Raw genomic sequence first — 18,344 nt, 5'->3', positions numbered from 1 at the left:
ATGTTCCGTATTTAATTCAAGTACTCTAACTTTTATATACTGTAGTAAAATACTTTTTTTCACATTTTTGATTGTAGATTTTAGATGAAAAGTTAATTCCACTGAAGGCACGTCTTGCGTTCCATAGGTATTCTCGTGTCGTCAGTCTCATCCTCAAAAATTAACTCACCACCGCGCTGTGCATGGTTAATTTGTTATTTTTAGCCATTATAAGGCCTAGTTTTTAACGACAAAAATAATTTGTAATGGCGTAAAAAGGTACTTTTACTAACTGCACTATAATTAGGGCAATGTACGCCAAGCTAGGCATATTTTCCGCGGGTCAATGCTAGGCCTCGCTCTGCTGTAGACTAAAAGGGGGAGGGGTGGCCAGCAGAGCAGGGGAAGTTTGCTGCCTAGCTACCTAGTAGTAGGCCTAGTAGCTATTGGCTAGTAAATAGGCTCTGATTAGAGTCGGACCAAGTCAGTGCACACAGCCTAGTAGGGCCTAGGCTAGGCCTAGCTAGTATAGCCTAGTAGTGTTAATTAATGCGCAATTTGAATCAAAATACTCAATTCAAATTGTGCAGAAAATTTCAAACAAACTGCATGCATGAAGTATTTTCCAGTATTATTTGATAAGAGTATAACACCAAAGGCAATATTGATAAATAATTAAAGTAATAATAATTATTTATTATTTATATTAATTAATATAATAACAGAATAAAATGTTATAAATATAAAATAAAACGGCCTAGGCCTAAAAAGTGTTTATATAACAGATGATAAATTAAACTGCAACTACTTTTAATGTCATATTTTCAGTTTACCTGTTACAAGCAATACATAAATGTAAGCAATCACTCTTTCTCTTATTTTTAGCATCCATCCAGGCCTAACAATTACAAGAGGTGCTGCTGAGTTAATGTACAGTTAACTTCAGTATCAAGAATGAGTGTTTTAAAATTGTTCCACAGATGTGCAAAACAGGTAAGTACCTGTAATTTACCGAAAGCATTTGATCAAACTGATAAATAAATACTTCTCTATTAAGATCTGCTTGGAAAGAAACAAAATGACAGGCACACCACATTACACTAATTTTTAAACTAAACTCAACATTTTAAATCTAGGGTGAATCCAGGATTTTTTAAACAGGAGAGAAATAACATATAATATTTAAAATTAGCCAAAAAATGGATGTCAAAATGTAGTTGAATAATTTAATTTTAGCTGTTAAAATGGAGGAGCACTCAACCTTAGTTCTCCCTGGATCTGCCACTATTATCCCACTGTACAATTAAAGTCTTCCAACTTTTTAAATGTAATATAATATTAAGGATCAAATATTATTTCAATTTTAATTCCAGATAAATTCTGTGCAATTTAAATACATCACTAGCTGTACAAGTAACCATGGATTTCTCATCCGAAACACTGCGATATTACGGAAGTCATCATTCCACAGTTTAACATTAAAAAATAATACATTGCTATATAGAAAACTACCATTAACAGCATGTACACGTGGATTCAAAGTGGAAGTTACTGGTAAAGTAGTGGACAATATATATATTCCTACACCAGTTGAAACATTCTATGAACTGTTGGAGAAATTGCATGATGGCTATGGCATTCCCTGGTGGTTGGCAATCATAGCTTCAACAGTAATGCTTAGAACTTTTCTGATTTTGCCATTTGCTGTTTTGCAACAAAAAGTGATGGCTAAAATTGAATCTACACAAATTGAGATTAACACATATGCAGAACATTTAAAACAACAGACTGCGGTTCGTGCAAAAGAATCTGGGTGGTCGCAAAGACAAATGGCAGATGTTTACAGTGATCAGGTAAAATATCTTTTTTGTATAGAAAATCATGGTCAATAATTATGTTATTTATAAACTATTACTTGATTGAATGAAGGTGTGTATCCCAGCCTACTCCACCCAACACAGTTACAGATCTACAATTAGATGATCAACATTTTCAACCCACTGCAGGGTCAAGGCCTCTTCAAGTTTTGATATAGGGCCTAGGGTTTTGCCGACTTCCCTATGGTTCTCCTAGGTTTTACTAGGGTTTTGCCGACTTCCCTATGGTTCTCCTAGGTTTTACTAAATTGCTTGGGTACTATGCCATCAAACTTGAATCTCACCATCAATAGATAATAACAGTTTTATCATTTTATTTTACTATGCCTTGCAGATTTCTGCGTTTGTCAAAAAGGTTCACAAGAGAGAAAACTGCAGACCATTTCGATTGTGTTATGTTTCAATAGCACAGGTTGCATCTTGGGTTACTATGACAACAGCTATTGGACAAATGACTGGTGTATATCCCAGTTTATTTGGAACAGGTACAGTATTTCATTTATACTGAGGAGGATACTTTTTAAAGCAATCTATGCATTTTTTTAAAGCTTAACTTTAATTGGTCGTACTCAAATTTGAATTTTTCAGAAGTGGATATTGATTTTTTACCAAGTTTGCTAACAGGAGGTACACTGTGGTTCCAGGACCTAGTTCAATCAGATTTTATTTTACCTTTTTTATTTGGAGTTTCAAATATATCGTTAGTGTTGGTAAGCCTACTTTTTTGTACCTACAGTATAAATGTACCTTAATATTGCTATTATTGTTTTCATGAATTAAATAGTCTACTTGAGTGGCCGAGTGGAGCGCTGCAAAATAGAGCCATAAAATCAGTACAGTTGTTCTGTACATTGTTGTGATGGTTTAACAAGGCCTCTTGGATAAGGACATAACAGGGGTCCAGTGTACACTTTAAAGAACACAGTGCATCTTTTGGAAGAGTAGGAGGTTCCCCTAGTTATTCCCCTAGTTACAGTATGAATGATGTAAACAAACAAACTAATTGTATTTCTCACAACACATAATCCACAGACACACTACCTTACCATTTTATAATGTCTAGATACATTTTCTTTTCATATGTACCTACATGAATGACCCATCAATTGGTTTTTATTCCTTCCATAAATATTACATAACTGGATTCTGTTTTCTTCTTTTCACCAGCTATGGTCATTACGTCGTGGCCCTCTTACAAGAATTCAACACCGTTTGCAATATTTATTGTTTTCACTTTCCATCGGCCTGGTACCCACAGCTATGTTAATGCCTTCAGTAAGTCTTGTTTTATTTATTTTAGTGTATAATCAGGCGCGGATTTAGGCAGGAGGTAGACAGGCTTTAGACCCCCTCCTCCGCCTTAAATTTAACAGCCATGTCTTTTTAAAATTAAATAGTAACTATTTTTATTTTTCTGCAACCCAACAGATCGTTTTTATCATTTATGAATTATGCAGCCTCCCACCTCCCCCCTAATCTATAATGCTGGATCTGCCCCTGATAATTTCATGTATTTGCATTCTGTGACTCGGGCGTACAGTAGTTTCAGGTTGTGGGAGTACCCACCGAGAGTCTTCATAATCAAGTTCATCTTACCTCAACTGTGTTTGCACCTACTACTGTAGTCCCAACAAACAAATCTGTTTGTGTTTTTCAGGCTATCACGTTATACTGGACCGTTTCTAGTCTCTGTGGACTTCTGTACTTCTTTCTTCTTAGGATTCCATCTGTAAGACGATTGCTTTATATTCCACTTGTACCAAGTGAAATGAAATATCCTCTCGAAGAAATGCATCAGATATTTAAAATACGATTTCAATCAAAAAAATATTTTTAAGGCAATGTATAATAACGGTCGGGGAACCTTTGCTCAAATGATGTTTACAGAGAACGTTGTGATGATCATTCAGTTCAATTCTGTTTACCATTTGTATTATAAATAGTACTGTGAGAATGTAGTAAAAGTTTTTCAATTTCCATATTCTGTATTTTTTTCGTGAATATCTAATTTTGTATATGCTGAAATTATACTCATCGTTAAAATTGTTTGGAAAGAGAACTCAATTTAATTTTTACTGTTCCACCAGAGCCAAGCGATTCAGAAGGGCCCCACGCCGTGAGACAGGGGAGGGAGAGAGATACTGTCGGTCGTGGTCGTCTTCGCGCAAGGGTGCGTAACTAATAAAACGGTTATGTTGACTGTATATGATTTTATGCTCTAGTGAACACAGGATATTTATCATCCTCCCCTAACCGTCGTGTATTGTAAAGTCCCTATTGTAATTCAAGGACAAAATGAAATGTTTCCAGTAACTTTCTTTAAACATTTTTTTATTAGAGTAAATATATAAAAATAGAGTTTATGAACAATAGGAGACCATTTAACTTAATCTGCCAACATAGAAAGTGGAATAACAAATTGTAAGATAAGTCAAACACTGAAAAATAACACTAAAAAAGAAAAAATGTAATGTTTCTGATCCTTGTGGAACAACTTGATAAATAAAAACTACAAAATAATAAAATGTTCTACTACAGCCTCGTTGTTGATGAACACCATGTTGGTAAACAAGCTTTCATTATACCTGATTTATCAGTTAGAACGCTAAATCTCATTCAAGAAGATTGTAACTAACTGTAGTTGAATGTCAACGAGATACACACACATAATAATATTAATACAGTACAGTATAACATTTATTCACACACTCTGGAATTCTTTTTTTGGTTAATCCAGTTAATATATTCAGACACCCTGGCATACACACCCGGAGCATTAGCTTGAGCACAGCCGTAACCCCATGATGTCACACCATAAAGTGTCCATACTCCGTTACGTTCACATACTAAAGGTCCGCCACTATCGCCATCGCAAGAGTCGATGCCGCCTTTCAGATATCCTGCGCAGAACATCTTCGCTGTCAACTTTTTTCCATAAACTTTCTGACTCTTGCACTCTGAACGTGGAAGCAAAGGTATACGGGCTTCTTGTAGAATACGGGGATAGTCGCCACCTTGGAAATATAATAATATATATATATTAATAATTATAATATTAATAATATAATATTTGGCTTGTTCTACTTTTTTTTTAATGAACAAACTTGTTTTTCTTTGTCTTTATTAAAATACATGTATAACAATTAAAGCATAATTACCTGTATTCCCCCATCCAGAAGTCCAGCAGACATGGCCACTGGGAAACTGTGCTGTACCATTAGTAGGCCATGGCAAACAAGCCGGCATTACGTACGGTCCGAACTGAGCACCACCGTTGGACTTTCGTTTCAACTTCAAAACGGCGATGTCATTGTTGGTGGTGTCCGAGTCGTATTTTGGGTGAAGAAAAAGACATTCAATGTCAAAAGATTGTTCACTTCCTTCATTGATGCGTTGATCATGTTCTCCAAGACGAACTGTAAACAGTTCTTTTGTGTATCTTGAATTGAAGAAAACAATTTAGTAGTCTTTCATTTATGATTGTTATTTCTGTAGTTCCATATTTTAAGTTTTAGAAAGATAGTTATGTTTGTTTGACGTTGGCTTTTCCTATAGTTTCCAAGTTGTATCATGGATACAAAGATATTCTAATTAATGTACTCTTTTATATAATTAAAGGTTAATTCAACCACAACGGAATTGAATGGGAAAATAACAAACATCTTGTGTTGAACATTACTAAAATGGTTTACATGAAAAGATCAAAATATAATATTAAATCTCTGTCTGCAGACAGAGCTTCACAGTAGGTCCTGTTTGACTAGAAAGCATACCTTGTGAAGCAGTGAGCCGCACTGATCACGTAGTCTTCTGATATTAGGGTGCCACCACAATAGTGACCTCCACCCCCTTTCAATATCAGTTGTACTTGCCAAGGCCAACTCCCTCGCTTCGCTGATGTCCCACCAATGATGCGAGCATTGATGCCAGAGGTAGCCATCTTGACGCCACAAGTGTTTGGTTCTGAAAACATACGCAAGAATTTTATCTCAAAACATTGTTCCTCAACATTTGTAATAAGTGTTTTTTTGTGAATTTGGATTCGACTCTCAAAGCCAATAATACTGTATGTATTTTTTACGTTGATTTACATTATTGTAAATATTATGATTTGTTTGCATCTATGTTTCGAATGATTGGTTTGAACAAAAGTTTGTTAATAATGTTTGCCGAGTCTTACCTATTGTGACCATTTCGATTCCACATCGAACACCTACGTCTTCGCTGTGAGCGCAATTGTGTCGTTTTAAAGGTGCATGGTCACACTCATTAAGATCGTTTTCATTGCCTTCACAGATGACGTCATCGAGTATAATCTGACCGACTCCTTCTCCAAACGTAGCAGTCGGGATGACATCAACATCACCACTATTCATCAAATAAAAACATACTTTAATGAATTTTGTATTTATAAGAATATACTTTTTTATTTTTTGTAACTTAACTAAACTAAATGAAAGTATGGTGTACAGATAGCATAAAAGTAAATACAAAGTCATATATCTGTGTTTTGCCAAGTTAGATGATGAAAGATGTAGTAGCTATGTCGTTGGTTGTCGTCATCTGAACCTACAAATGTCCTCACTCGAGGAATTGAGTGAGCAAGCATCTGACAATGTCCCCACGCATGTGCACAATGAATTAATATGACGTAACTAGTTCTTGTGTCGTCGTAATGAAAGAAATGTACAAACCTAAAGCCAAGTTTTCTACATACAACTTCTGCTGCTTTTTTATCAAACAAATCATCGCAGACCGTTCCCCAGGTTCCTTCATAGAGTACTTCCAATCGGCCCTCCTTTTCGTTACTTCCACCAACAAGTCGAAGTGGTAACTCTACTGGTTTTTCTGAAAAGACAATATATTGTTTTTTTATCGTCTGAAAGTACAGGCAATGAAGGGTACAGCACGATTTTCTACTACGTTACTGATACTGTGCGCATCTTCCTTACGTCATTTCCGCAAGAAGTTAACTGGTGACAATGACATGACAATGAATCCACACAAATCGGCACTAACGCATAATTAGTTAATAAACCAAATACTCTAACTGAAGTATTTAATATCGAAGTATTCTAAAATAGCAGAAAAGAAGGAAGAAAACCTACCAGTGGGACAGCCCATTTCATCACTGCCATCTACACACTGCATAGATCCATCGCATTGTTCAGATCCTGGGATACACCTATCGTTTCCACACCTAAACTCCCCTTCAAGGCAGCCTATGAAAAGAAAGTTAAGTACAAGATCAAATCTCGATCTTTGATTTGATTGAGTCATATTTTAAAATAAAAGATACTGATACAGGTATTTTTTGGTCTGTCCCAACGTGAAGTTTTTGATATACAAATATGTACACACAGAATATAATTCTCAATAATTATTGTATCTGTCTTTTTGATGTGTCTAATTTGTCCAAAGGGGATGATTAATGTTTATCTCATCTTAATATGATTGCAATCTTACCAGAATCCATAAGGCAAACAACTCCAGCAGCTTCTCCTTTAACACAATCATGTGTTCCCCATCCGGCATTTGGACACTCTGCCAAAGAGCTTTCAGATCCTGTACACTTTACCTCATCTAGAATGATGTTACCTCCTCCAGACCCAAACTCTGCCATAGCTGTCGCCTTCGAGGCACCCCTTTATAATATCAATATACACACTCATACAACCGTTTATGTAATATTATGAATATAAAACTGTTTTGTACATTCTCTCGTAACCTCTCTTTAATTAGATATTCTAACATCTTAAATAGTTTCAAATACTTCATATCAACACATTTTCTAGATTCTGTTGATTTGTTGTACGTTTTACATTATTGATGTCAGTTCGTATTTCTAGATGATGACAATTATTGTATTTACCTTGAGTAGCCTAGTTGCTTGCAAACAACATTAGCATCCGTCAAATCCCATCTATCATCACAAACTATACCCCATACCCCCATCCAGCGTACCTCAACTCGTCCCTCACTCTCTGATGTACCGTCAACAATGCGTACCTCAAACGGGGCTGTTGTGCCTAAGAAGGTTTAAATTTAATAATCAAAACATAAGTAGGAATTGTTGGAAATTACATAAATCATGGATTATTAAACTTTCTCAAAATCTTTAGATGTCAAAATTATTTTACTGCAATTGCTGCAGGAACTACATGTTTTACTGCAGTAACGTATACGATAGCTATTTTCAATATAGAAGTTTATGAGGCAGTCACTGCAATATACAGAGTGTGTGTGATTACCCAAGGAACCCTTGTTTGTATATATATTACATAATTAAAACAGGTGAAAGTGTAAACAAGATGTAGTTACTGCGGTAAGAATGACGTGATCCCTTACCACAATTTGATTCGTCGCTGAAATCTTTACAGTCGTTATCGCCATCACAGAGCCATCGCATCGGGATGCATAGACCAGAAGGACACGGGTGGTGGTCTGCATCATCACAGTCAGCTGAAATAATGAGAACAATAATCTTAAACTGTGTCTACACTATCAAACTTTATGTGACATCATCGTGTCCATATGGACATGTTGATGCCATATCACTACCATATGTGGCCACATGACACCCATTTTTTGGTCTAACTAGTTTGATAGTGTAGACAGAGATTTAGATTATAAACTTACACCACCATGAACGAATATAGGAGATCCTGGTATATAATTGTTTTTGTCCATATGGACATGTTGATGCCATATCACTACCATATGTGGCCACATGACACCCATTTTTTGGTCTAACTAGTTTGATAGTGTAGACAGAGATTTAGATTATAAACTTACACCACCATGAACGAATATAGGAGATCCTGGTATATAATTGTTTTTGTCCATATGGACATGTTGATGCCATATCACTACCATATGTGGCCACATGACACCCATTTTTTGGTCTAACTAGTTTGATAGTGTAGACAGAGATTTAGATTATAAACTTACACCACCATGAACGAATATAGGAGATCCTGGTATATAATTGTTTTTTCCGGCATTTATCAAACAGCAAATACATTATTTAAAGATTGATGGTATGATTGTTAACCATCAATTGTTGACTTATTGTGTCGTCACTCATGACGTTTAATCAATTACTGAACTTTGACTCTTCCATATACCTTTTTTTTTAAAGCTGCAAAAGTGAAAGTCTTACTTGTTTGTGAACTTCTTTCATAATGAGTGTAGTCATTAGCATCGATCAACCCTCCTCTCAAAGCTCTATTTTGTGAAAACAGGTAGCAATCCATTGTGGTTGATTTATAGTCAAAAGAGCGACACACAAATGATTCAGTCTCGATACATTTCTGCGCACATTCCCACGCACTCACGCGCATATATTCCTCTTCTGATCTAGCCTTCGGTAGTTGCTGATTTTCAAAACCTCGAAAGTCATCTAACGGGTTCACTATAGGTCAAATTTATAACTTTTGAGTAAATTAGATGTTTTTTTTAAAATCATATTTTTAGTTTATTACTAACAATAAAACGTGATTTAAAGAATTCTTAATACACACTTCAAATAATGACGATGTGACTGAGAAAGATTTACTAATACCATAGAGAGTAAGAATAGCTCATACTGAGATAAAGTACAATGATGAACTAAGCAGAGAATAATAGAAAGTGGTTATTTTTCTTACCGCATCCATCTTCATCACTTCTATCTGCACAGTTATCTTCCCCATTACACTTCCATGATAGTGGAATACATCTAAAAACCACAATCAGATATTAGTAAAACCAAAGCGATTTATCCAAAGGCATGCCTTTTCTTTTGAGGTGAGCGAGTGCGATCACTCACCTAACACACTCCTAAACTGCCCTTGAGGAGTGTGATTTACAACACACTTAAATTTGGTAAACTTCTACACACCAAAATACAAACGGCACACCTACAGCACCCCTGAATGTATTGATGAGTGCAATTTGTAGCCCACCTACAATTTTAAAAAGACAAGGAGGCCTGCAAAGGAATCTTTACTCCTCCCTCAGTATAGTTAATTTACTCCTCCCTCAGAATAAGGTGGCCTGTACAGGCAGCTTGCTTGATTAATGTGTTCCGTTATGGTGAGAAATAAATTCAAAGACTACTTGCAAGTTTATTGATTAATTAATGATCCTTGTTTTAGAACCGAAGATTGTGCTCTTCTATTCGACTACACCTATAGTTTAATATGGGCTTATATAGTATTCCCTAAAAACGTATGTATAATGTTTGCCATGCTAGGAGATGTCGTATGTCCATCCGATAAACACGAAGTTCAAGGTAAGAATGTTTGGATAGTGACACCAGGTTGCTGATCTTACACTGCATAGTTCCACTCAGATGTTGGTCTAACGTTTTTTTGACTTAATACATTTAATATTTGATTTTTTATTATATCACATATGTTCTTTTAACCTACCTTTGATCATCGTTGCAACGGAAGTCGGTTGTACTACATGTGGGCGATGGGGTTGTAGCTGCTGGCGTAGGTACAACTTGGTTTCCTAAATAATTTATAATATATATACATGTTATTATCGCATAATGATGGAAATCATAAAGTAAATCTGAAATCTACTGTATTATATTCCATACAATTGTATACCATTCATATTATCTTTGTATTCATGATTAAGTTGACTCCGATGCAGTATTTTGTCAAACGTTATCTCTATACACGTAGCACCCGCACACTCTGTGTAATACCTATTAGTAAACATAGTTAAACATGTATATATATATATAAAGAATTAGTATAAAGAAATGAATGAATCATTTCAAAATTCATCATACGGTACCTGACATGCTATATCCATAGACGCTGACTTCACATAGAGATAGATAATTCTGCGTATCAACTAATTTGACAGTGACGTAACGACCTCGAAGCAAACTTCCACATTGAATGGTAATGACTCTTGATGAATCCTTTTGACTCTCTTCGTACATTGATGTGGTGACAGGGCTGCCACAACTCTGGAAGGTTGTTGGTGCCGATTGCCTACTTACACTAACCTGTGCGTTAATTAAACGGTTACCTGTAATAATAGACATATATAGAATTGTTATGTTCATCGTGGGGTTTCAGTATGTAACAAGTTTTTATCGCCGAGGAAAGAACTTCGATAGAACACGAAAGATCCAAACTTTACGTTCCTCTTTGATGGTGATTAGGAAGGAATATAATCCACACTATAAAAAACAGGCCATATGCATGGCTGCAGTCGCGTGCGCAAATTTGAGTTAGTGTTTACCGACCGACCAACCGTAGGTGTAGAGCTGTAGAGTCGCGAATAAGAGTATTTTCTTACCGTTTGTCGCTCTATTAACAATTGTAACATGTTCAATGTTAAATTCAGCACCAAGATCAACATACCAATATGGCTCCGGCTCAAGATCTGTAATAATAAACATATATTACTCCATACATCTACATTTGTTGCTTCGACAAATTAATTTCCTTTTTGGACAAATTCTTGGTTTAGGCAGACGTACATGCATACTACTAACTCCGCACACGTTCCTGCTTTCCTTTTCCATATATTACAAACGTTCATATTTTATTTCAACATGGAGTGCACGTTTGAATATACACCAAACGCTTGAATTGATTGACGTACCTGTATGTGTACAGCTACCCTCATAATAGTTAGGAGACAAGTTACCATCCACGGCTTTATCCGAACTTCCAATAATGTCCGACCAAGACGTTGTACTGCTTTGACCAGTTGTCTTGCCAAGCGATAATAATTCTACCGTTTAAAGAATAGGAAAAGGTTACAATGCTTTATGACTCGGAACAAGCAGTAAATATAGCTTTTTGTTCATGATTTAACAACATTTTACAAATATTGGTCATGGTGGGTGTAGACAAGTTCTCAAATTCTCGATTTTGTGATTATATTACTAAAGTTTCGCCATTTTCAATATTGGAATTTCTACGAAGGTGTGTATATACAGGTGTATAATTGACAGTTACTTACTAATATCTTGAGTAGCAGTTAATATATTAGGCTTTCCTGTTGGATCTGCACAAGGAGAAACACTACAATAATCCCAACCACTCACGATCTGCAAACCAGCAATAGAGCTCGAAGACACATAGTAGTAACACCATGGTTTTTCATCGCCATCAGGATTTCGACAAAAATTATGGTCACCAAGTCCTGCAAGTTTAACATACGTTTAATTAAAATTGTATTCACCTCCCTTAGGAGAAACATATAAAAACTATACAACAAAATAAAACAGATCAAAATGAAGATTCACACGAATCAAAAGATTAAAATGGTTTTAACAAGTTAAATAAAGTGTCAGAATCATTGTGAAAAAGGATGTGGATAAAGACTTTCTCAATATTAATAACTCGCAACATAAATTAAAATGGACATGTTGGTGCTATTGAAAAATGCTATGATTATTGTCAATGATTCTGCCATTTATATCAATCTTCGCTATTTTTCACTAAATTTGCCGTACTGAAAGTTAAAAACCTATCCCTTATTTTATTACAATGGTAAATTCTAACGTTTATTTGATTTGTATATACCTAAAGTAATACAAAACCATGAAATACCTGCATTTGGAAATGTTGTAGGATTGACGTCTACTGCATTGCCAACATCCTGCCAGTTGGCACATCGCTGTCCTCCACCAGTCATAGATGTCTTTCCTCTGTATGATTCTCCTTTTCCAACAACACACTCACGAGCCGCTAAAACATCAGTGCATAACTTAGTTATTTTTCTGTAAACACATTTATTTAGTACATTGTTGTATAAACCTTTATGATCCTCTTTGATTGGTAAGGACTTATACTTATATTGGTTCCTCACTTTTGTCCTTTCGTATGGTTGATCTTTGCACTATCCAACAGGTATGGATAGTATAAAATATATATTTGCAAGAAAACAAATGTTTCGTTAAATTATATGTTTATTATGTATTTACGGAATAAATTAAAGAAATGATGAATCATTGCACTAAATTTCAAAGCCTTACAAGTGATTTACATGTATACTTAAGGTACCGTAACCTTTGGGATTCAGATGTATATGCACTAAAGGCTCATCTCCGTTTGTTTTCCAAGTCATTTAGAAAATCAGCAGTTTGGCAAAAGTTGGAGAAACTAAGGTGTATATAGTATTAGATACGGTAAATTTCCATCCAACTATTGGTTGAGTTTTACTATTGAATATGAGTATAATATAATGAGTTATATATATATGTGTTATAATAGTATAAAAATAATGCTAAAAGTAATACAAACATGTTCCTTTGCGTTCGTAATAATCATACGGGTTGTCCGGATAATCACTCCGTAGTGGCGCACTCGCCGTTGTACGATTCGCACTGCTTAGCCAGCACTGGCTTGTTTTACGTGAGAAGTCAAAAGATGCGCATTGAAACGCAGCAGCAAGACACAGTTCAGCACACTTTTCTAGCTTAGTATTGCGATATTCTATCATATTCTGACCTGGCAACGCAGAATTTGGTACAATTTGAAAAGATGATACAGGTCCTAAAAAAGAAAATTGTTAAGTTATATCAAAGTTTGTTACTAATTGTATCATCCATCAATGTGTAATAATGACGTTTTATTTCAATTATCCATACCAACAGCAAGTCATTGTCACTTATAAAAGTCTGACAGAAACGTTACTACAGTTATAAATATAAAATGAAGATTTTCTTTACAAGTTAAGATGAAGTAATATTATAGAAATACATAGTACTATATATTGTATATATTCAAATGTTAACTGTAAAACATTTGGTTCTGAGAGCAATTTATTTAAGCCTTGTTTCATCGGATCATGTACTAATACGTTACCAATTTATTCAGTTCAGTTACGTTATTCTTCTATTCCATACATTTATTCAGTTATAAATATAAATGTTGACAATACGTACCTATATCAATTCGTTCATAATAATCGTAAGGATTGTCTCGGTAATTGAAACTCAAGGACACCGATCGTGAGTTTTCTTCACTTAACCAACATCTCTCTTTCGTTTTGTCAAAATCAAACGATCTGCAAGTGAAGCTTTGCTCTCGTACACATCTTAATGCGCATGCTCCGGGATCCATGTTTTCTATTAGTATGTTGTTGCTAGCTGGAATTGCGGCGTTGGGAAATTTAGCGAATTTGTGTAGCATATCTGGAGCTGGAGCTGCAAAAAAATTGTACATACTTTTTGATAAAAACAAAAAATACGGTACATTATAGCACTAGCAGATATATGAAAACAAACACTTGTATTCCAGTCCAGTATTTTATTAAAAATGATATCATTGGAAACTCACTTCTTGTAGGCCTACTATGACGAAAAGTGCTGCTGAAATACTGTTTTGAAAATAATATATCAATATTAATTTTAGTTTTACATACTTGTTAGCTGGTTGATCCAGCATTCGACCCCGGCAGTCCTGACTTTCTTATCCTTGCAATTACCTCTACCGAACTTATTACTACCCTTCTTTCCAAATGTGCAAAGCTGTAAAGCTTCTTCGGTTCCAGAACACTCGACGTCATCCATAAAAAAATTAAGTTTGCCTGGCCCAAATGTTCTCTCTGCATTTTTAATGACTTTCTTTGCACCCCTATAAAAGACAGTTTTGATCATTGAAGACACTTTAAAAAAGAAGCGATGACACAAAATGTACAATAATTGTCTAAAGTTACTGTAAACAGAAATGTTGGAGAAGCGAGTGTCATGTCGAAACATTGCATGCTCGCTAAAACGAGTGCTCCTCGCTGTATGGATGTATACACAATAACTGATTCACACGAATATTACACGCGTATCAGCAGACATGGATCATTCACTCCATGATCAGACTGTGGATCAATACATATTATTTACCGTGAAAATCCTAACTGTCTACAGGCAACGTCTGCATCTTCTTGTTCCCATTTATCATGACATACTTTCCCCCATTTTATTTTACCAGGCTTGATTTCTACACGAACTTCAACACGACCAATGTTATCACTTTCTCCATCAACTAATCTAAAATGCCAAGCAAAAACTGTAATTCATGTTTTCCTAATTCTCAATTTTGAGAGTTAGATGTTAGTTTTTAAGTTAGGACGATCAAGATTTCAGAAAAGAGTGACACGAGCATCAAAATTTTTATTCTAGTGAAAAGATAACAATTGCTAGATATGATAACATAATATAATATACCTTATTTCCTTTGACCATTCATCAGCATTAGAATTCCTATTTTGGTTCCTAACAGCTTTGAAAAAAAAATATGGCAAACATTAGAAGTTCGATTTCACATGTACTGTAGTTGAGGACACCCCGAATGGGTCCGACTTTTCGTAGAAAAAAGTATTTACATGTGAAAATTACAAATTCTATTATTACCAAACGATTTGAATGCTATTGTTATTATTACCGTACCAATTTTGTCTCAAAATCTATAAATATTTACTGTTATTTTTATTGTATACTAATATTGGTGCAGAATATTGTTGCTATTATCTTGGACATTGAAAGGATACAAACAACATTTTAATATTGATATAAAGTTTGCGGTACACCACGTGTATTAGTTCTGAAAAGAACTGTTGAGTTTTTTTAATATGAAATTCGTTTGCAAGCTAAACTATCGAAGACGAAACGTGATCATAAATGTAGATGCGTGAGCTACAATGTTCTGACTTCAGGACCGCAAGTGTATGTAAATGAGATGATATTCCTGTCCTATAAATAATCTCACCATAGTAGCAAACTAATCTCATCCCCTTAGCAAAATCCCGGAGTTTGCACACACACACTGATATGTGTAAACTCCGAAGTTTGCTATGCAACGAGGTGCAATGTGCTGAAATCATTGATCTTTTCACTACCTTTTTGGGGTAGAGGAGGAGGTGGTGAGGTCGCTATAGGGTATCTTGGTCTGGGTCTCGGTCTATCTGTTTGACGACGATGTGGTTCTCTCGGTTTAATTGGTGGTCGTGGGTTCCCAGGCGATCTTCTGTTTAAAGTACGATATAATTCATCTATGAAATTCATGACCAGAAGAATTGTAAGTCAAGAAAGAACCATTTTAATTGGAGGAACTATGATATTGTGTTTCCAAAATAATTTAACAAAGTACTTTAGAATTCTATTATATAGGCCTAGTGTAGTATACTGAATATTTTAATATGTGTCGTTTATGATTCTCATAATTTATAGAATATGTAGGTCTACACTCCCATAATAACTGTTTGTGTATAAAACACATTTGAGTAATAAATAGGCTAGTTGTGGCAAGACGAAACAAAGTTGTTAAAACATTTTATTCAAAACTTACCGTCAGCTTCTTGTTTTCTAGCATCAACGAACTAAAATAAAAATTTAAAAAAAAAAACAATATATAACTACCATTACGCCATAAAATTTAAGTAAATCATCATCATTTAAATAATCATATTTTATGCAGGTTCGGTGGATGTAATAGAGTTTGTCATATTATTTGATATTTTTTTGTAAATTTAAACCTTTTCGTAATTTTGTCGATTTCAGCAAAAGTGCAGTTCATAAATTTTGTTTTATGCAATAGCAATACACATTGTATAACAATAGATAACAATTAAGTGAGATCTAATATTGAACACCCGGAAATCCATAAGGAAACCCCGAACTTAATCGGCTTTATTGAACATTGAACGTAACCTTCTGTAAACCATAAAGAATTAACCGATTTAATAGAAATATATAACAAGAACCCAGAGAATATAAGGGAAAACGGAAGATATTAATTGATATGCGAAAATAAAGGATGGAAGGCAACCCACGATATACGATGTCTAGGTCAACGGGATAGGAACTTGTAATGTATTGCTTGCAAATCATGTACCGTATACAGTATATACATATATTTTTACCAGTACCAGGAAAATATATAGAGTATATATTATATTTCCAAATAATGTCCTACAGTCGCGCATACCGGTAATTTGTTGAAACATTTGAATCATCTCCAGCCCCCGGAATCTGTAGCTAGCCTACGTAATTTTGATTAAATTAGTCAGTGGCCATTATTGTGGCAAAAATTACACTTGTCGCGCCCACACCCAATTACGTACACTGTTGAACGCCCTTTTGTTTAGTTATACATTGTAACATGGGAAGTGTTACCTGATAGACGCCCTTGTTTTTTTTGGTGATTATTGCCAAACTATATATTCAACATTTATGGTATAGAACTAATATAAAGAAGTATAATTAAATGTTGATGATGAGAATTGTAGGCCTACACGCCTTTGATAGTTCTGTTTCAAATTCAAACATTTTCCTGTCCTCAAATAAAATAATTAAATATAATAGAAAATAGTTTTCTTTCGACTTAATACCTCTCTTCCCACTCTCTAAACTTCTTTATCACGACTTGAATGATTAGGCAAATTGTACTGTTACCATTTAAAAGACGAATTTTCTTCCCAACATTTAATCACTTCTTTATATTAGATAGATAGCCTTGAAGTTAATATAATACGTAAAATGAAAACTTTATAAGGATCTTTATAAAAATATACGGCGACCATTGCAGGATCTATCTTTTATTTCCTTGAATAAATCCATATAAAAGTATAAATTTTAGACAACATAACATATATGTGATTGTTAGGCCTATCCCCTATGGTGCTAAGAAATCCATGGAGGTATATAATAACGAGAGGTGAGACATTTACGAGTGGCCGTGAGTTGTTAGTTGAATTTAGTTCTCAGCATGTGGTTGTAAGTCTTCCGTGATATTCCTGTTATATAGCATTTAGAAGCACTACAATCTGGCTATGCACCATCTCTATGTTACGTACACACATTAGCATATAAACTCTTAGACTAGATATGCATATTAAGAACATAACATTCTATCTAAACTTGAGTAAAAAATTTTGCAAATGTGTAAAATTATCTCACAATTCACTTCAAACAATAATGGAACTACCTGCAACTTGTCAGTATACTTACCGATATAAATAATACAAAAGCTAAGCATATTAGCAGACGGAATAATAACATGTTTTCTGCTGCCGATGTAGATGATTCTATGAATCACATTGGCATGTCTTAGGAGATCTTTGCTTTGTTTTATCAATTCGTTTGTGACAGCTTCCTGGATAAGGTAAGAATTGGATCCTCGGTTAATTTTACTAGTCGTGGGCCAATCACAAAGTGGACAATTATGACGTTACACATATGATTGTTTATTCAGGGCGACCTTGGGGTAGCTGGTAGTTGATGTTCGTGAGGAGAGGAAACAGATAAGAAACGGATGTCAATTATTTTCAGTACCATAAATAGATAAACGAATTCAGATACAGGCATATATATTTCTCCATCGGACCATGGAGAAATACGTAAAGAAAATGTAACACAATGTGGGTGGTAGATATATAGAATTGTTTGCAAAAAGTGATGATACTAAGCCAAGCTTTGTATTTGCAAAAGAGAAAAAAAAATAGTAAAAACAAGCAACAAATCATGATAAA

At 34.8% G+C, this 18,344-nt stretch overlaps 3 protein-coding genes across 4 annotated transcripts in view; 1 reads left to right on the top strand and 2 right to left on the bottom strand.

Annotated features, from left to right (window-relative positions):
• The window catches only part of LOC144845171 (PDZ and LIM domain protein 5-like), an 83,188-nt gene extending 75,024 nt beyond the window's left edge, over positions 1 to 8,164 (bottom strand). Inside the window, exon 1 of the mRNA XM_078702326.1 lies at positions 8,155 to 8,164. The gene's annotated coding sequence lies outside the window, so the exon portion shown is untranslated. The remainder of the gene's footprint in view (positions 1 to 8,154) is intronic.
• LOC144845173 (cytochrome c oxidase assembly protein COX18, mitochondrial-like) lies at positions 123 to 3,837 on the top strand. The gene is made up of 7 exons (XM_078702337.1): positions 123 to 258; positions 865 to 972; positions 1,353 to 1,832; positions 2,191 to 2,341; positions 2,445 to 2,566; positions 3,024 to 3,131; positions 3,514 to 3,837. Exons 2-7 carry the CDS (start codon positions 934 to 936, stop codon positions 3,691 to 3,693), a joined length of 1,080 nt encoding a protein of 359 aa, XP_078558463.1. The 5' UTR covers positions 123 to 258; positions 865 to 933; the 3' UTR covers positions 3,694 to 3,837.
• Positions 4,186 to 17,889, bottom strand: LOC144845170 (uncharacterized). 2 transcript variants are annotated; one of them, XM_078702324.1, is made up of 25 exons: positions 17,824 to 17,889; positions 16,163 to 16,193; positions 15,714 to 15,866; positions 15,043 to 15,097; positions 14,719 to 14,865; positions 14,244 to 14,455; positions 13,765 to 14,025; positions 13,121 to 13,372; positions 12,428 to 12,565; positions 11,835 to 12,017; positions 11,472 to 11,603; positions 11,163 to 11,249; positions 10,650 to 10,889; positions 10,271 to 10,355; positions 9,506 to 9,576; positions 9,019 to 9,270; positions 8,205 to 8,318; positions 7,729 to 7,885; positions 7,323 to 7,501; positions 6,965 to 7,078; positions 6,551 to 6,704; positions 6,037 to 6,224; positions 5,630 to 5,819; positions 5,015 to 5,295; positions 4,186 to 4,870 (listed from the first exon to the last, which is right to left on the bottom strand). In XM_078702324.1, the coding sequence occupies exons 1-25, from the start codon at positions 17,872 to 17,874 to the stop codon at positions 4,554 to 4,556; spliced, it is 4,044 nt and encodes a 1,347-aa protein (XP_078558450.1). In that variant the 5' UTR covers positions 17,875 to 17,889; the 3' UTR covers positions 4,186 to 4,553. The 2 variants fall into 2 exon arrangements, with proteins under 2 accessions (XP_078558450.1, XP_078558451.1); XM_078702325.1 differs by lacking the exon at positions 15,714 to 15,866 and having other exon boundaries at positions 4,188 to 4,870.
• Between the last annotated feature and the right edge of the window lie 455 nt (positions 17,890 to 18,344).

The sequence above is a fragment of the Antedon bifida genome, chromosome 6, assembly GCF_963402885.1.
Source record: "Antedon bifida chromosome 6, ecAntBifi1.1, whole genome shotgun sequence".
Lineage (NCBI taxonomy): Eukaryota > Metazoa > Echinodermata > Crinoidea > Comatulida > Antedonidae > Antedon > Antedon bifida.
The sequence above is the reverse complement of the archived record's forward strand: the minus strand, read 5'-3'. Positions and strand labels throughout refer to the sequence as shown.

Bases quoted from the DNA above. Each gene is read 5' to 3' on its own strand.
- LOC144845173 (XM_078702337.1), top strand. From the start codon at position 934: ATGAGTGTTTTAAAATTGTTCCACAGATGTGCAAAACAG. The intron at 973-1,352 runs GTAAGTACCTGT...TTTTAATTCCAG, and splicing joins TCCACAGATGTGCAAAACAG to ATAAATTCTGTGCAATTTAA. The intron at 2,567-3,023 runs GTAAGCCTACTT...TCTTTTCACCAG, and splicing joins CAAATATATCGTTAGTGTTG to CTATGGTCATTACGTCGTGG.
- LOC144845170 (XM_078702324.1), bottom strand. From the start codon at position 17,874: ATGTTATTATTCCGTCTGCTAATATGCTTAGCTTTTGTATTATTTATA. The intron at 11,250-11,471 runs GTACGTCAATCA...TTATTATTACAG, and splicing joins GGGTAGCTGTACACATACAG to ATCTTGAGCCGGAGCCATAT. The intron at 10,890-11,162 runs GTAAGAAAATAC...CTATTATTACAG, and splicing joins TGTTAATAGAGCGACAAACG to GTAACCGTTTAATTAACGCA.